Genomic DNA, 12,309 nt, shown 5'->3' on the forward strand with positions numbered 1-12,309 from the left:
GTACAAACAAATAATTTCTTTTCTTCTGTCAAGTCCGGAATGCCAAGAAGTTGGTTTTACTGTCATTATTGACACTAGAGGCTCTTCTTACAATGCAATTAAACCAATATTAAAAACATTAGAGGAAGGGAAAATCCCTAATTTAAAAATCAATCATGTTTACCTTACAAAGCCAGATACATTTTGGCAGAAACAGAGGACTTTGCTGGCCAAAGGAAAATATCGTTTTGAGGTTTGCATTAGAAAACTGGCATATGAACCAAAGGCTAATTCTTTAATTTTTTCTACATCTAGACTGAAATGCTAAGTCTCGAAGGATTGGCAAAAATAGTTGATTTAAGCCAGTTGCCATCTGATCTAAATGGAAATTTGCAATATAATCATCAATCATGGTTGGAAATGCGTTTGGCTGTGGAAGACTGCTTGTCCAAAGCTAATGATTTACTAGATTCATATGAGGATGTGAAAGATCAAATGGAGGATTTGGTTACTTGGCTAGAAGATTGGAAATATGGAGGCCACGAAAATCATGGCGTAGAATATCTTAAAGACAATCTGCAAAGACACACTGAAATCCGTAAAAGGATTCGGAATGAAACCGTAGAGCAATTGCAAGGTTTAGTACACAATGTCCTCCAAAGGTAATTTATATTTTGAAACGAAGTTCGATGTAACAAATTTCAATACATAATCTTCTTTTTCAGGATAAAATCGGACCCATTTCTCAATTCAAATCCTGAATTCCATTACAGTGTTATCCTATTAACTAAAGCAATGCACGCAATTCAAAAAGCGTATGGGCACGTGTGTGATTCTTGGCAGCAAAGAAAATTACAGTTAGATCAAGGAATTCAACTTCGAATGTTCGAAGCTGACTGTCAAAAGGTACCAACTAAAAATGTGCACATTTTTCTCTTTATCTCATCTTGCCCTGAAATTTCACGCTCAACAGATGTTTGATTGGATGTTCCAATCACGAGAGGAATTTCTTATAAACTATTTTGATATTGGAAATTCTCATGTTTCGTCGAAAGAATTACAGGAGCATCACAAATGTTTTTCTCTCAGCTCAATGGTGAGCTCAACATAAATAATTTGATAAATGGTTACCTCGTCTAATAATCTATTCGTTGAATTCATTCAGGATATGTACGTTACGGTTAACCGCCTCCTGTCTCTGGCAGGGCGTCTTTTAGACAGCCGTCATTTCGCGTCTTCCTCTATACGACAAGTGGCTCTTCTTCTGGAAAAAGGGTGGAAAGAATTTGCATCACTTCTCGATTTACGAACTCAGGTTTTAGGCCTGAGCGTAACCTTCCATCAAAAAGCTGAGCAGGTAACATTAGGAAAAACATGTAGGGCTCTGCAGCATTTCTGTCTTGTTATTAAACAATAACTTTACTTTTCAGTACGTAAGCAGCGTTCCGGTTTGGTCGCCGCAGTGTGATGATGTAGCACCCAATGGCGCTGGTGCAGCCAATCCGAACGAGGGCCTGTTAGAAAATGCTATCCATCACCATCAATCGCTTTACGAGCTCATGTGCTTGAACTACACGGAAGTATGAAATCAATCAAGTTATCCCTTCGCCATGAACGATTTATTTAACTATTGATTGTGTGATAGGTTCATTCGACTAGCAAGAAATTACTTTATCAACTAGACCATTTGGTACAGCTAGCCAATCAAACTAGAGCAGACGCTACTAATGAAAAACAGGTAACTCAATGAGAAAATCAATCGTCCTAGGCATTAATGGTATACATCAAAACGTGTGTCGAAATTATTATTAGACATATCCCAAGCCGAAACCGTGGCCATTATCATCAAATCCTGCCGAAGATTACTCAAAAGGTGCCTCTCATGTTTTGGCGGTTATTCATCAAATTTTGAATCATCATAGGTGAAGAGTTTTTGTATTATTACGTTGCGAAAGAAACGAATTAAATAGCACTTATTCGGCTATTGTAGACAATTGGAACAAAAGTGGGGCCTGAAGAAAGTCAAGTTGCATCAGAAGCTTGCGCTACGGTTGTTCCAGGACGATGTGAAACAGGTACTCGATTGGCTTGAAAATCACGGTGAAGTCTTCCTGCGGAAAAATGTTGGAATTGGACGGAATTTGGTGAAAGCAAAATCATATCAAAGAAGCCATCAGCATTTCGAATGCGTCGCTCAAGTAATTTCAACGATGGAACTTTTGTTACATTTGCCAACAGTTTCTATCACGTTTTTTAAATCTTTCAGAACACTTTTACAAATGCTGAAAAACTGTTGGCTGCAGCGGAAGAATTGGCTCAGACTGGGGAATGTAGTCCCAATGAAATATATGCCGTTGCTCGACAACTAGAGCAACATGTTGGGTAAGTTTCACGCCTTTCTTTTCACCTCTATTGTGACTTGGCTTTGACTTAGTGTTCGATTGTTTTTGTACCGTTTCATCAGTCGTTTCATCAACCGCGTGGCTCAAAGACGCCATGTGTTGGACTTAGCGGTTTTATTTTACACACACTTGGCGGAAGTCACTGCTTGGCTTGAAAGTTTGCGGCGCCATTTGTTGGAAGATTTGAATTTCAGCACCGGCACTCCATCGTTAGAGGACACTCAGGTAACTAAAGTGGTCATCGCGATGAAATTTGATTCCTTTCCGATGCAACTGACTTTGAAATGAATGCATTTCCTTATCGGGAAAAAAAAAGTTCTTGACAGCGGGTGTTCCTCAAATCTGTCAATGCTTGAATTATTAATTTCATTTGCAGAATATCCTGGAGCAAATGGCTTTACGCAAAGACTCAACGACGGAAGGATGCTTGAACACACTAGCTGAAGGCACTTCGTTGATTGAACAGTTGAGGTTGGTCTCACCCCTCTAGCTTAGACCTTGAGTTTACTATAGTATAGTAATTACCCGTTTCTGATTGTGGTTTTCTTTCCCTTGCGATGTGAACAGCGCTGTTGGGCAAACGGCGGAAAACGACACTACGGGTTCTTTCAGCGTGATCGAATCGTCAATGGAAAGACTGAATCAGTTGAACGAGGAGGTTCTGACGTTCTGGAAAGACCAAAACATTAAACTGGAAATGTATATCCAGTGGAAGCATTGGGAACGAGACGCCGTTGAAGTACAAAACATTCTTTACATTTCAAATAATCGGCACTGTTTATACAAAATTTACTTTCTTTTTATAGGTTTCTTCCCAGTTGGAAATGTGGTCTCAAGAGCTCAGCGCGGCTCAGAATGGGACTGAAGCTCCTCCCACTGGAGTTAGCGGAGACGTTATGGGAGACGTTGCTCGTACAGAGTCCCTCCTGCAGCATCACAATGATTCATTGAATCATATGCAGAACGCCGTTTTCAATATCCTCCAACGCGGACAGGAGATCCTTCACATGTTGGAGACTTCCAATCCCGATGCTCAATTGTTGCAAGGCTCAGAATCGCGCACGCAGACTCTATTGGAAGCACTTCACAAGTCTCGGATGGATCTCGATGATATAGCTGAAGTAAGACGCGTTAGTCTTGAACTCGACGTACAGATAGTTCACCTGCAAGTAGAAGCCAATCAGGTACACGACTTGATGACAATCGTTCACGTTTGTAATCTTTCAACATGTTGTGGATAAATGATTTTCTAGGTCATGTCATGGATTCGAAACGGAGAAGCCATGCTCTTAGCCTCCCTTTCTCTTCCAAATAATTTGGCCGAAGCCGAACAACTGCGGGGAGAGCACGGCCATTTCCAGGTGGCCATAGAGCGAACGCACGCATCGGCTAATCAGTGTCTCAGAAAAGCTGAAACCCTCCTTCACTCGACGTCGGGGGGACTAAGCAACCCGCAGCGGCAAACGCTCAGCGATATTATTAATGGCGTGACACACAAGTGGCAAAATCTCGTTCAATGTGCCGAAGAGAGACACAAACTCGTTACAGCTAGTCTCAATTTTTACAAAACCGCTGAACAAGTGAGTTGGATTGTTTACCTCGTTCGCTTTCCAAAAATTAACAACAACATTCGTTTGTGTATCAGGTGTGCTCTGTGTTGGACAGCCTTGAACGCGAGTACCGCAGAGAAGAGGACTTCTGTGGATCGGCCAATGCATCAGTCAACCATGTGATAGGTATAATCTTAGATCATAAAAGCAATCGTGAGAAAATTGTACTCACGTTGGATTGTCTTATCAGATGAAAACGTAAAATTGGATGTCATGCCTCAACTGATTCACCGTCATCAAGAACAAAAAGAAAACTTTCTCAAAGTAAGTATTTTTATAGCTTTTTTGTAGCGGTTCCCCCTGTCAAATTTTACTGATATTGCGGAATTTGTTTTTGTTCTAGGCTTGCACTCTTGCTAGACGTACGGCTGAAACCTTCCTCAAGTATTCCAGTCGCAGCCTTCAGTTTTACTCTTTGAAGGGTGAAGCGAGTTATCGAGGCCCTGAACAAAGAGTTAAAGGTTCGTTTAATTGAACAAACTTTTCGAGAAATAATTCGAAGATATCGGCAACTTTTTCCTTGTTTTCGTTACATCAGGTATTTTAGAAAAGTTGCTTAGTCAAGAAAATCGAGTGCTGGAAGTTTGGTCGGGACGGAAAAAGCGATTGGATCAGTGCAGGTACGTTTTCCTTGGCGGCTCCTAATTTGAGCGAATGATCAAGCGTTTAACCTATTTCTTGTGATCCGATTACAGCAATTTTAGCGCATTCATTCGGTCCGTCCGCCAAGTGCTAGACTGGCTGGCCACATCCGGAGAGAGCTACCTGTCTTTGCATCCAATCAGAGATATAAAAAACATTTCCAAGGACGTTGCTCAGGAATGGCTGGAGGACAATAAGAAGTTCAGAGAAGAGGCCAAGGTTCTGTTGTTCTGTTCCATGTCCAAATAGATTCCACGTGCCCAATCAAAAAAGCTATATCTATTTGTTTTCGTCTGTGGGCAAGACACCGGAATCCAATTCTAATCGATTCTTCTATTCCGTTTCTCTCCCCCCTGCAGGAAATTCGTGATAAAGTCAAATTACTTTTGCAGCTGGCCGAAACATTGCTGTCTAGTGGGAATAACGTTCACACTCAAGCCATTAGTCATTGGTCCGACAACGTCGACCTGAAATACAAGGACTTTAGCTGCCGTATCGACCAACTAAAGTAAACAATATTTTATTTGGTTTGGCGAGTTTGGCGACGTTTCCAATATCCCCCTTGTTATTTCAGGTTGCAATTGGAAGCCCGCCTAGGCATTACGCTGGCCAGGTCACCCACAGACCCCAAACCAGAGCTACCTATCCCCTCTCAGCCGCAGCCACCACCGCCGAGTCAGCAACCGGATGATGGCAAGAGAAAATCGGCTCGTCGAAAGGAGTAAGTCTTGAAATTGATTTTTAATCCTTATTGTACCGAAACGGTTCTACCTTTTCTAGTGGTCGATAGGAAAATCTAGTCAAGCAATACCTTAGTCCATTTATATATAATATATATCTATGTTCTGATACCTTTATCCTCTTGTCAGGTTCATCATGGCTGAGCTATTGCAGACAGAACAGACTTACGTCAAAGACTTGGAAATCTGCATCAAATTTTACTTCAACGCTCTGCGTAACCAGAGCAACGAGTTCAAAGCGCAGCCAGGCCTGGTCAACAAGGAGGACGTCTTATTCTCCAACATGAAAGATATCCTGGACTTTCACAAAGATACTTTCCTTAAAGAGCTCCAGAAATACGAAGCCATGCCAGAAGATGTGGGCCATTGTTTTGTGACGTGGGTGAGTTTTGGCAGCACAACCGATAGATGAATGTTTATTTCTTTGCCACCACTAAAAATTCGAGGAATAATCTAACCCTTCTTTAAGTTTGGCCTCCCTTGGGTGTATCTTTTGAACAAGCGTTAATCAGTCGAACCTCAAACTTGTTTCTGTGTGTCACCCCGCAGGCCCAGAAATTCGACATCTACGTTCATTACTGTAAAGACATGCAGGAGTCCAACGCGGTGCTAGTCCAACACGGGGGAGTACCTTTCTTCGAAGCGGTTCAGAAGAAATACAACATTGAACATCCCATCAGTGCCTACTTGATCAAACCGGTTCAGCGAATCACCAAATACCAACTTTTGCTGAAGGAGCTACAAAGCTGCTGCGATGAAGAGGGTAAAGGAGAGCTGAAGGTGAGAGTTTTTCAAAGTGGTTGCAAACGACGAGGGTAGCGGAGTCTGAATTCCGGTTTGTGCTAACATTCCATCTCATCTCGATTCGACGAATGCAGGACGGACTTGAAGTGATGCTGAACGTCCCGAAGAAAGTAAACGACGCACTCCACGTCTCGTTATTAGACGGTTGCGATTTGTCGCTCGACAAGTTGGGAGACGTCATCATGCACGACACCTTTCAAGTATAATCGGATCCGCTTTTAATTATCATTGTTTGCCCATCTGTAAATCAAGAGGGCTCTCTCGTTTCAACATCGTGTGAGTGTATCGATTCATTTTCAACGGTCGATTTCTCCTTTCTCCTCTGTGCGTTCGAAATAGGTATGGGATCCCAAGCCTTTGATCCGGAAAGGTCGTGACCGGCATCTATTTCTGTTCGAGTTGCATCTAATCTTTGCCAAAGAAGTCAAGGACTCGCAGGCAAGTTATTGTAGTTCTAGTCGTAGTAGTTTTGGGTTGAGAGGAGAGAGAGAGAGAGAGAATCGGTGGCGCCGCGGTTAAAAGCGACCCGCCCAACAGTGTGTGTGCGCCGAATCCATTAATTAACCTGCCTCCTGTTGTTCCTGACAGGGCAAATCAAAGTACGTGTTTAAACAACGCCTGTTCGTGAGCGATGTTGGCGTGAACGAGATCAATGAAGGGGGAGGCGACGAGTGCAAATTTGTCATCTGGAGTCGAAGGTCTTCCTCGTTACCCGACGGCAAAATCATTCTCAAGGTTCGCATACCCCAACCCGATACCTAAACGCCATTATTGTCATTAGATAAAGGGCGCGTTAATCACAAACATTTGATATCTGAATCGCTGCACCAAAAAAAAAAAAAAAAATGCGGTAATTAGGCCAATTCCAGCGAAGTCAAGAACGCCTGGGTCCGCAAGATGAAAGAAGTGGTGCAGGAGTCGTATCTCAATAGCGCTCTTCCGCTCTCCAACGTCAGTCTCGAGCCCATGCCCAAAAGCCCGCTGAAAGTGAGATCGACTGCGCAGCGGACCAGCAGGTGAGTGTCACTTTTAATATTTGTCCTTTCCATCCTGAAGCGCGTTTCCTGTCTCTTCCACCCCATTTCGCCTTAAACGGGAAGAAGTCTGTCAAAACAAATCAGTCGGAAAAGGCGAAAAAAATAAAAAGACAAATGGTTTCACTGAGACTCACGGTCGAAAACAAAACAAAACAAAGAGTTATGGATTCCCGTTGTGAGATTTTTTGAATTTTTTGTTTGTTTTGTTTTGGTGAGGGGGAAGAGGGATGACTCACTCTGTCGTGCGTTCAATCTCTCCTCCCCCTCTCCATTACGAATCGGATTTTGGGTAGTGCACAATGTCTAGGTATGAAACCGAGTAGGGCTTCCTTTTCTATCTTTCCCGTTTCGCAACACATTTCTCCGCCGATAGGTTGTTTTTCTCTCTCTCTTTTGTTGTCTTCCTGGGCAAGGTTTTTTCCATTCGTCTTCGCCTTCAAGGAGATTGCGTCAGAGATTAGCGATTTTTTTTCTTTTTCTATCTCCTTCTTCAGCATTTCCTTTGTTTGGGCTGGGCGATCTCTGACGCTTCAATATTTTTCTCGTTAATTAATGCCCCAATTTTTTGCTTTTGTCGATCTGCAGGGAAATGGAGGATCACAATGAGCTCGACGACAGGAATTCGCTGACGTCGCACGGCTCGACCAACGCTGATAACGACAAGGTAAGACCTCCCATTCCAATTTGGTATAGACTGTAGATGTTGATACTTGTAAAGAGAGAGAAAAAGTGCGTGCGCAAAGTCAAGCCTGAATCGTGCGGCTGCAGGCTGTTGCGCTTCCTTTTTGCCCCGTGGTTTATTGTTAGCTTAGGCTGTGTAAGAGAGGCCCCTCAGGTGCGGGCTAGCCTTTAAATCCGGAGGGGAGGAAGAATACGAAAGAAGAAGGATTGTTGTCCTTTCGCTTTGAAAAGAAAAGGAAAAAACAAGTCTAGGGAAAATCCATCGCTCATTTAGCGACGTTTTTCGGGTCCTTTCTTTCCCCGGATATCTTTTTTAATCTTTTGTGAAGAGAAAATAGTTGACGTCCAAGCTTTGGTGATTATTGACATTAAAAGCATGCGACAGTTAATTGATTATCCAAGCTGATAAGCCCCGGCTCCGTTTCTCTTTTCATATATTTTTTTAAAATTCTCGAAAACAGTTAGTTCCGCGTTGTCTCTTATTTTGTTGTTGTCTAGTTATGCCAAAGACGCAGATTGTCACGGCCAGTAGCCAAAAGGGAAAAAATCCGTCGGATGTTTTTATCAGTTCATAGTGTATCACGAGAAAGGGCGAGGAGGAGGAAGAAGAAGAAAAGGACGGACTTGACATGGTTGAAATTGCTCAACCTCATGTCATATTTCAAAAAAAGATCCTGGGATGAATGCGTAATGGCGTGGTTGAGATTCCGTGATCCGCCGAGCGTTTCGCGGAGCGTGGGCGCTCCCCAGCATCCACCCCACCATCGCATTTCCCGTGATTTTGTGCTGTTGAAGACATGATCGCGTTTTCGTAGGCGGCGAATGCGCTCTCCGTATTGATTATTAGGCGACTGACTCTCAGTTCAGGACTTGGTGCTGCAACGTTCGACTCGCTGAGAGTTGTGATCTGCTCTACAAGGACCGACTCTCAGCGGGCCAAGAGGCGGGCCAGATTATGGAGGACGTATGTGCGAGGGAATGCGATAGAAAAAAAAATCCTGTTTAACTTTTTGCTCTTTTTTATTATTTTCATGGGGTAACTGTGAGATGCGTCTCCTATTTTTTTCTTCTTCTTCTTTTGCTCATCTGAAATCGAAAGACGTCGTCTAGTAGTAGGACATGGCCTTTTTGTGTGTACATTCGCTCTAGTCGTGTTTCCATTTGCTACGGCAGCGGGTCGTGTGTAATGGGAACGATCCTACTTCTTTTTTTTATTTTTAAGGAGTAACTCTAGACGGGCCGACTAGACTGAACAAGACGAGGGAGGAGGAGGAGAAGTGGGATATAGAGTAGCGAAAGTATGGCAATCCTCGGCAACGATATAGAGCTGTCTCGCCATCTCTTTTTCCCCCTTTTCCCGTTCGACGCTGATGAGGTCCATCGATCTTTTTCTTTTCTCCTTTTTTTTTCGCTCGTGGGGGGGAGGAGCCTCTCCCTGTTATCCATGTATATATTTCTTTCCACGCCGCGTAGTCCAGACTCTTGGAATCCGCACAAAAGGATCAATCCTGCTGCCGTTGTTGTTATATTCACTTCTATCGGCGCGGCATTATCGCAGGCAACTTTTTTTTTTTTTTCCTTGGGTGGGGCTGGACTTACAGAAAGCAGCTTGAGGCAAATCAGGATCCAGCTGGACCAATCATCTAACGTCTATCACAAACCCTCGACTCCTGCCCGAATGGCCAGCCAGCGCGTAACAAATGTGAGCGGAACTAGAGTAGGACAGAGCGGGCGCCGAGTCTAACGCAATCCGGACCGACGGGTTCGAGGATGAGTTATGACTGGAAACAACACAAGGCGAAATCCAGCAACAAATCTGGTCATTTCCTACTTTTTTGTTTGTTTTGTCCTCCTTTATACCCGGGACGGAGCTGCTGCCTGCCCTCGTACACGTGTTTCTATCTTACAAGAGATAAGACTCTGCCCAAATAGCCTAGCCGTCACCACAATTCTCCGAGAGATATGGAGGATTTATTCCCCCCCCCCCCAAAAAAAAAACGAGCAGTAGTAGTGGGGTTCTGCCGGCCGTCCGGCTGCCCAGCTCAGTGCAGTCGTGCAGTCGCGAGCACTGGCCAGATGAATAATGGCGAAACATGCCATGGCAGTATGCGTATTGTCTCTCGTGGGGAAGATAAAGGACCCGAGATGGGTGGGAGGCATCTTGCTCCTTCTGCGGATGTCCTTCGTGACGGATAGCATCCCGTCCAGGCCGTCTCTTGACTGCTGCTCCTGCTCCTTCTGCTTCTGTGTCACTACTTTTTCTCTTTTAGATTTTTGTTTTTATTTTTGTTTTCATTTTATTTTATTTTCCGCTTGTCTTTTTCTTATTTTCTCGGCTCCGCTCCGTTGTCATGACGCCATTCTCTCGCGCTCAGCGTATAATCAAATGTTGTTTGCCAGTGTGTCTTGTGTGTGTGTTCTGCTACCGTCACGCTTCGCCGAAGTTCGGGGCGGGTCCTTTTGTCTTGTGGGTCTTGACCCGGGTGACGTTTGATTGCCCGCAGTTGCCATGCGACACACTCATCAACTTGAGAAAATCTTTTTACTTTTCGCCCGTTTTATTTTTTCTTTTCTTTTTTTTTTTGGCTATTGGCGACGAGACAATAGGAAACGCCACGCGTCGGGTGTTTATTCTCGGAGGCTCTGCAACTCGGCAAATAAAAATTTGATTCGTTTTCTTTTACAAGAAAATAACGGCCATTTATGGTAATCTTATTCTCGGATCGTGTCTACGGCGAAATTTCAGATGCCTACTTCTATTACCGACACCGAAGCGCGCCGAAACTGCTCGTTTGCCTTCGGTTTAAAAATATCGAAAAAATAAAAATGGCGCAAGCTTATTGCGCTCTATAACTCCGTTCACCAATCCGCCGGGTCTGGCCATCTGTAAAAGGGAAACGAGGCCGTCAAAGTCGATCAGTGATGGACGAGGTGACTCTCTAGCTCTCTCTCTCTCTCTACTGGGTCGTTTCTCTCTCTCTTTCTCTCTTACGTTCCTTATTTTTCCGTTGGTTCGTTTTCGATCGGGAACCCGACTCAAACTGGCATCTGTATCAACTCTGCTGTGCCAGAAAACTAATCAAAAGCGTGTGTGTTGCTGTATAAACAAGTGTTGTCCTAGAGTGTGGCGTGAGAGAGAGAGAAAAAAAAGGGAAAGGGGGATTTTTTTATTTTTCCACAGAATTTTTATTTATTTCTTATCTCCTTATTTGTAAAGAAAAAAATCAAAAAATCAAGAAGTCAGGAAAGGAAAAAGAAAAAAAGAAGAAATAATTGCCCCCGTGTCCTGTCGAATTAGTAAATATGGGCCAAACCGACTATTCCAGGTAGTTCGACTACCTCCCGAGTGAAATGTTGGATACCAAATCAATTTTTTTTTGTGTGTGCGTGGTTTTTGTTATGTTTCTGGGTGGGGCCTGAGGGGGTTGCACGGGATGGAGCGGTTAAACATTTGTCAAAATGCCCCTTCTTTTTTTTTGTTTTTTTTTTTTCACGGTATCCTGTCACGTTTGGGGAACTGATAGCCTCCCTCCGTTCATTGTTTTCTCTTTTTTCTCTCTTCGTTATTTCATTCCGTCCGTCCATCCATCCATCCTTACCACCTATAACTAACCGAAGCTGCTTTTGTTGTTTGGTTTTCTTTTCTTCTTCAACGGCTTTTAAGGTCGTAAAAGGCCGTCTCTTTAATGTATGCAAAGAGGTTTTTCCCGTTTTCGAAATTGGTTTGCTAACCGGTTATCGGGAATATAACGGCAAGACGCGCTCGGTTATTCTTCTACCCCTTCTGCGTGCGCGTCTCTGTGTGTGTGCGCGTCTCTCTCTCTCTTGCCGGATAGGCCGAATGATGGATACTTTTCATCGAAACTACTTGTGTGTGTAGCTCCCACTAGAAACTACTAGGACTAGGCCATCACCACCACCAGCCACTACAAGACATTTGGCGGAAAACCGATTGGCCCTTTTACAATTCTCTTATCAGCCGACGCTGGCGCTTCTTCTTCTTCTTCTGCCGCTGTCACCGCAACAACAGCCTGAAGTGGCCCGTGCAGATGGGCCAGACAGCCCCTACTAGTGGCGGTGGTGGTCGTCGTAGCGGGTTCGACCAAAGTTGTTCGGAACCCTTTTTTTTTGTTTTTTTGTTGTTTTCGGTTTGAGTTCTTTTTGGGTTATTTGCGCTTGGTTCGGGGCATACCGTGGCGGGAGCGGCCTGTGTTTGCCATCGGGCACGGCCCTGCTATATCCCACACACACACACACACATACGTACGTGTAGGAAGGAAGCCAGTATTGTGAGAACACACGCTAGTATAGTATGTGTCTGTCTGGTGGCCCAGATCAGTCTTGACTCTGCTGCTGCCGGGCTGGAAGAGAGTGAACCGCTTAAGGAGTCTCCTCCTCCACCTCTTCGACTTGT

At 44.0% G+C, this 12,309-nt stretch overlaps 1 protein-coding gene across 2 annotated transcripts in view; it reads left to right on the forward strand.

The window, feature by feature from the left end:
- LOC124193621 (triple functional domain protein-like) overlaps positions 1-12,309 on the forward strand; it is a 41,120-nt gene that overhangs the window by 691 nt on the left and 28,120 nt on the right. For both annotated transcript variants that reach the window (XM_046587535.1, XM_046587537.1), the window contains exons 3-31: positions 34-232; positions 295-641; positions 705-885; positions 953-1,075; positions 1,145-1,336; positions 1,410-1,559; positions 1,625-1,717; positions 1,792-1,901; positions 1,970-2,177; positions 2,246-2,361; positions 2,444-2,606; positions 2,758-2,852; positions 2,949-3,120; positions 3,188-3,565; positions 3,635-3,961; positions 4,027-4,117; positions 4,182-4,255; positions 4,335-4,452; positions 4,530-4,611; positions 4,687-4,852; positions 4,993-5,141; positions 5,208-5,354; positions 5,503-5,755; positions 5,923-6,153; positions 6,252-6,377; positions 6,517-6,615; positions 6,766-6,912; positions 7,036-7,193; positions 7,800-7,878. In XM_046587535.1, coding sequence (XP_046443491.1) covers positions 34-232; positions 295-641; positions 705-885; positions 953-1,075; positions 1,145-1,336; positions 1,410-1,559; positions 1,625-1,717; positions 1,792-1,901; positions 1,970-2,177; positions 2,246-2,361; positions 2,444-2,606; positions 2,758-2,852; positions 2,949-3,120; positions 3,188-3,565; positions 3,635-3,961; positions 4,027-4,117; positions 4,182-4,255; positions 4,335-4,452; positions 4,530-4,611; positions 4,687-4,852; positions 4,993-5,141; positions 5,208-5,354; positions 5,503-5,755; positions 5,923-6,153; positions 6,252-6,377; positions 6,517-6,615; positions 6,766-6,912; positions 7,036-7,193; positions 7,800-7,878 — 4,774 coding nt within the window. The remainder of the gene's footprint in view (positions 1-33; positions 233-294; positions 642-704; positions 886-952; positions 1,076-1,144; positions 1,337-1,409; positions 1,560-1,624; positions 1,718-1,791; positions 1,902-1,969; positions 2,178-2,245; positions 2,362-2,443; positions 2,607-2,757; positions 2,853-2,948; positions 3,121-3,187; positions 3,566-3,634; positions 3,962-4,026; positions 4,118-4,181; positions 4,256-4,334; positions 4,453-4,529; positions 4,612-4,686; positions 4,853-4,992; positions 5,142-5,207; positions 5,355-5,502; positions 5,756-5,922; positions 6,154-6,251; positions 6,378-6,516; positions 6,616-6,765; positions 6,913-7,035; positions 7,194-7,799; positions 7,879-12,309) is intronic.

Source organism: Daphnia pulex, chromosome 5, assembly GCF_021134715.1.
Source record: "Daphnia pulex isolate KAP4 chromosome 5, ASM2113471v1".
NCBI lineage: Eukaryota > Metazoa > Arthropoda > Branchiopoda > Diplostraca > Daphniidae > Daphnia > Daphnia pulex.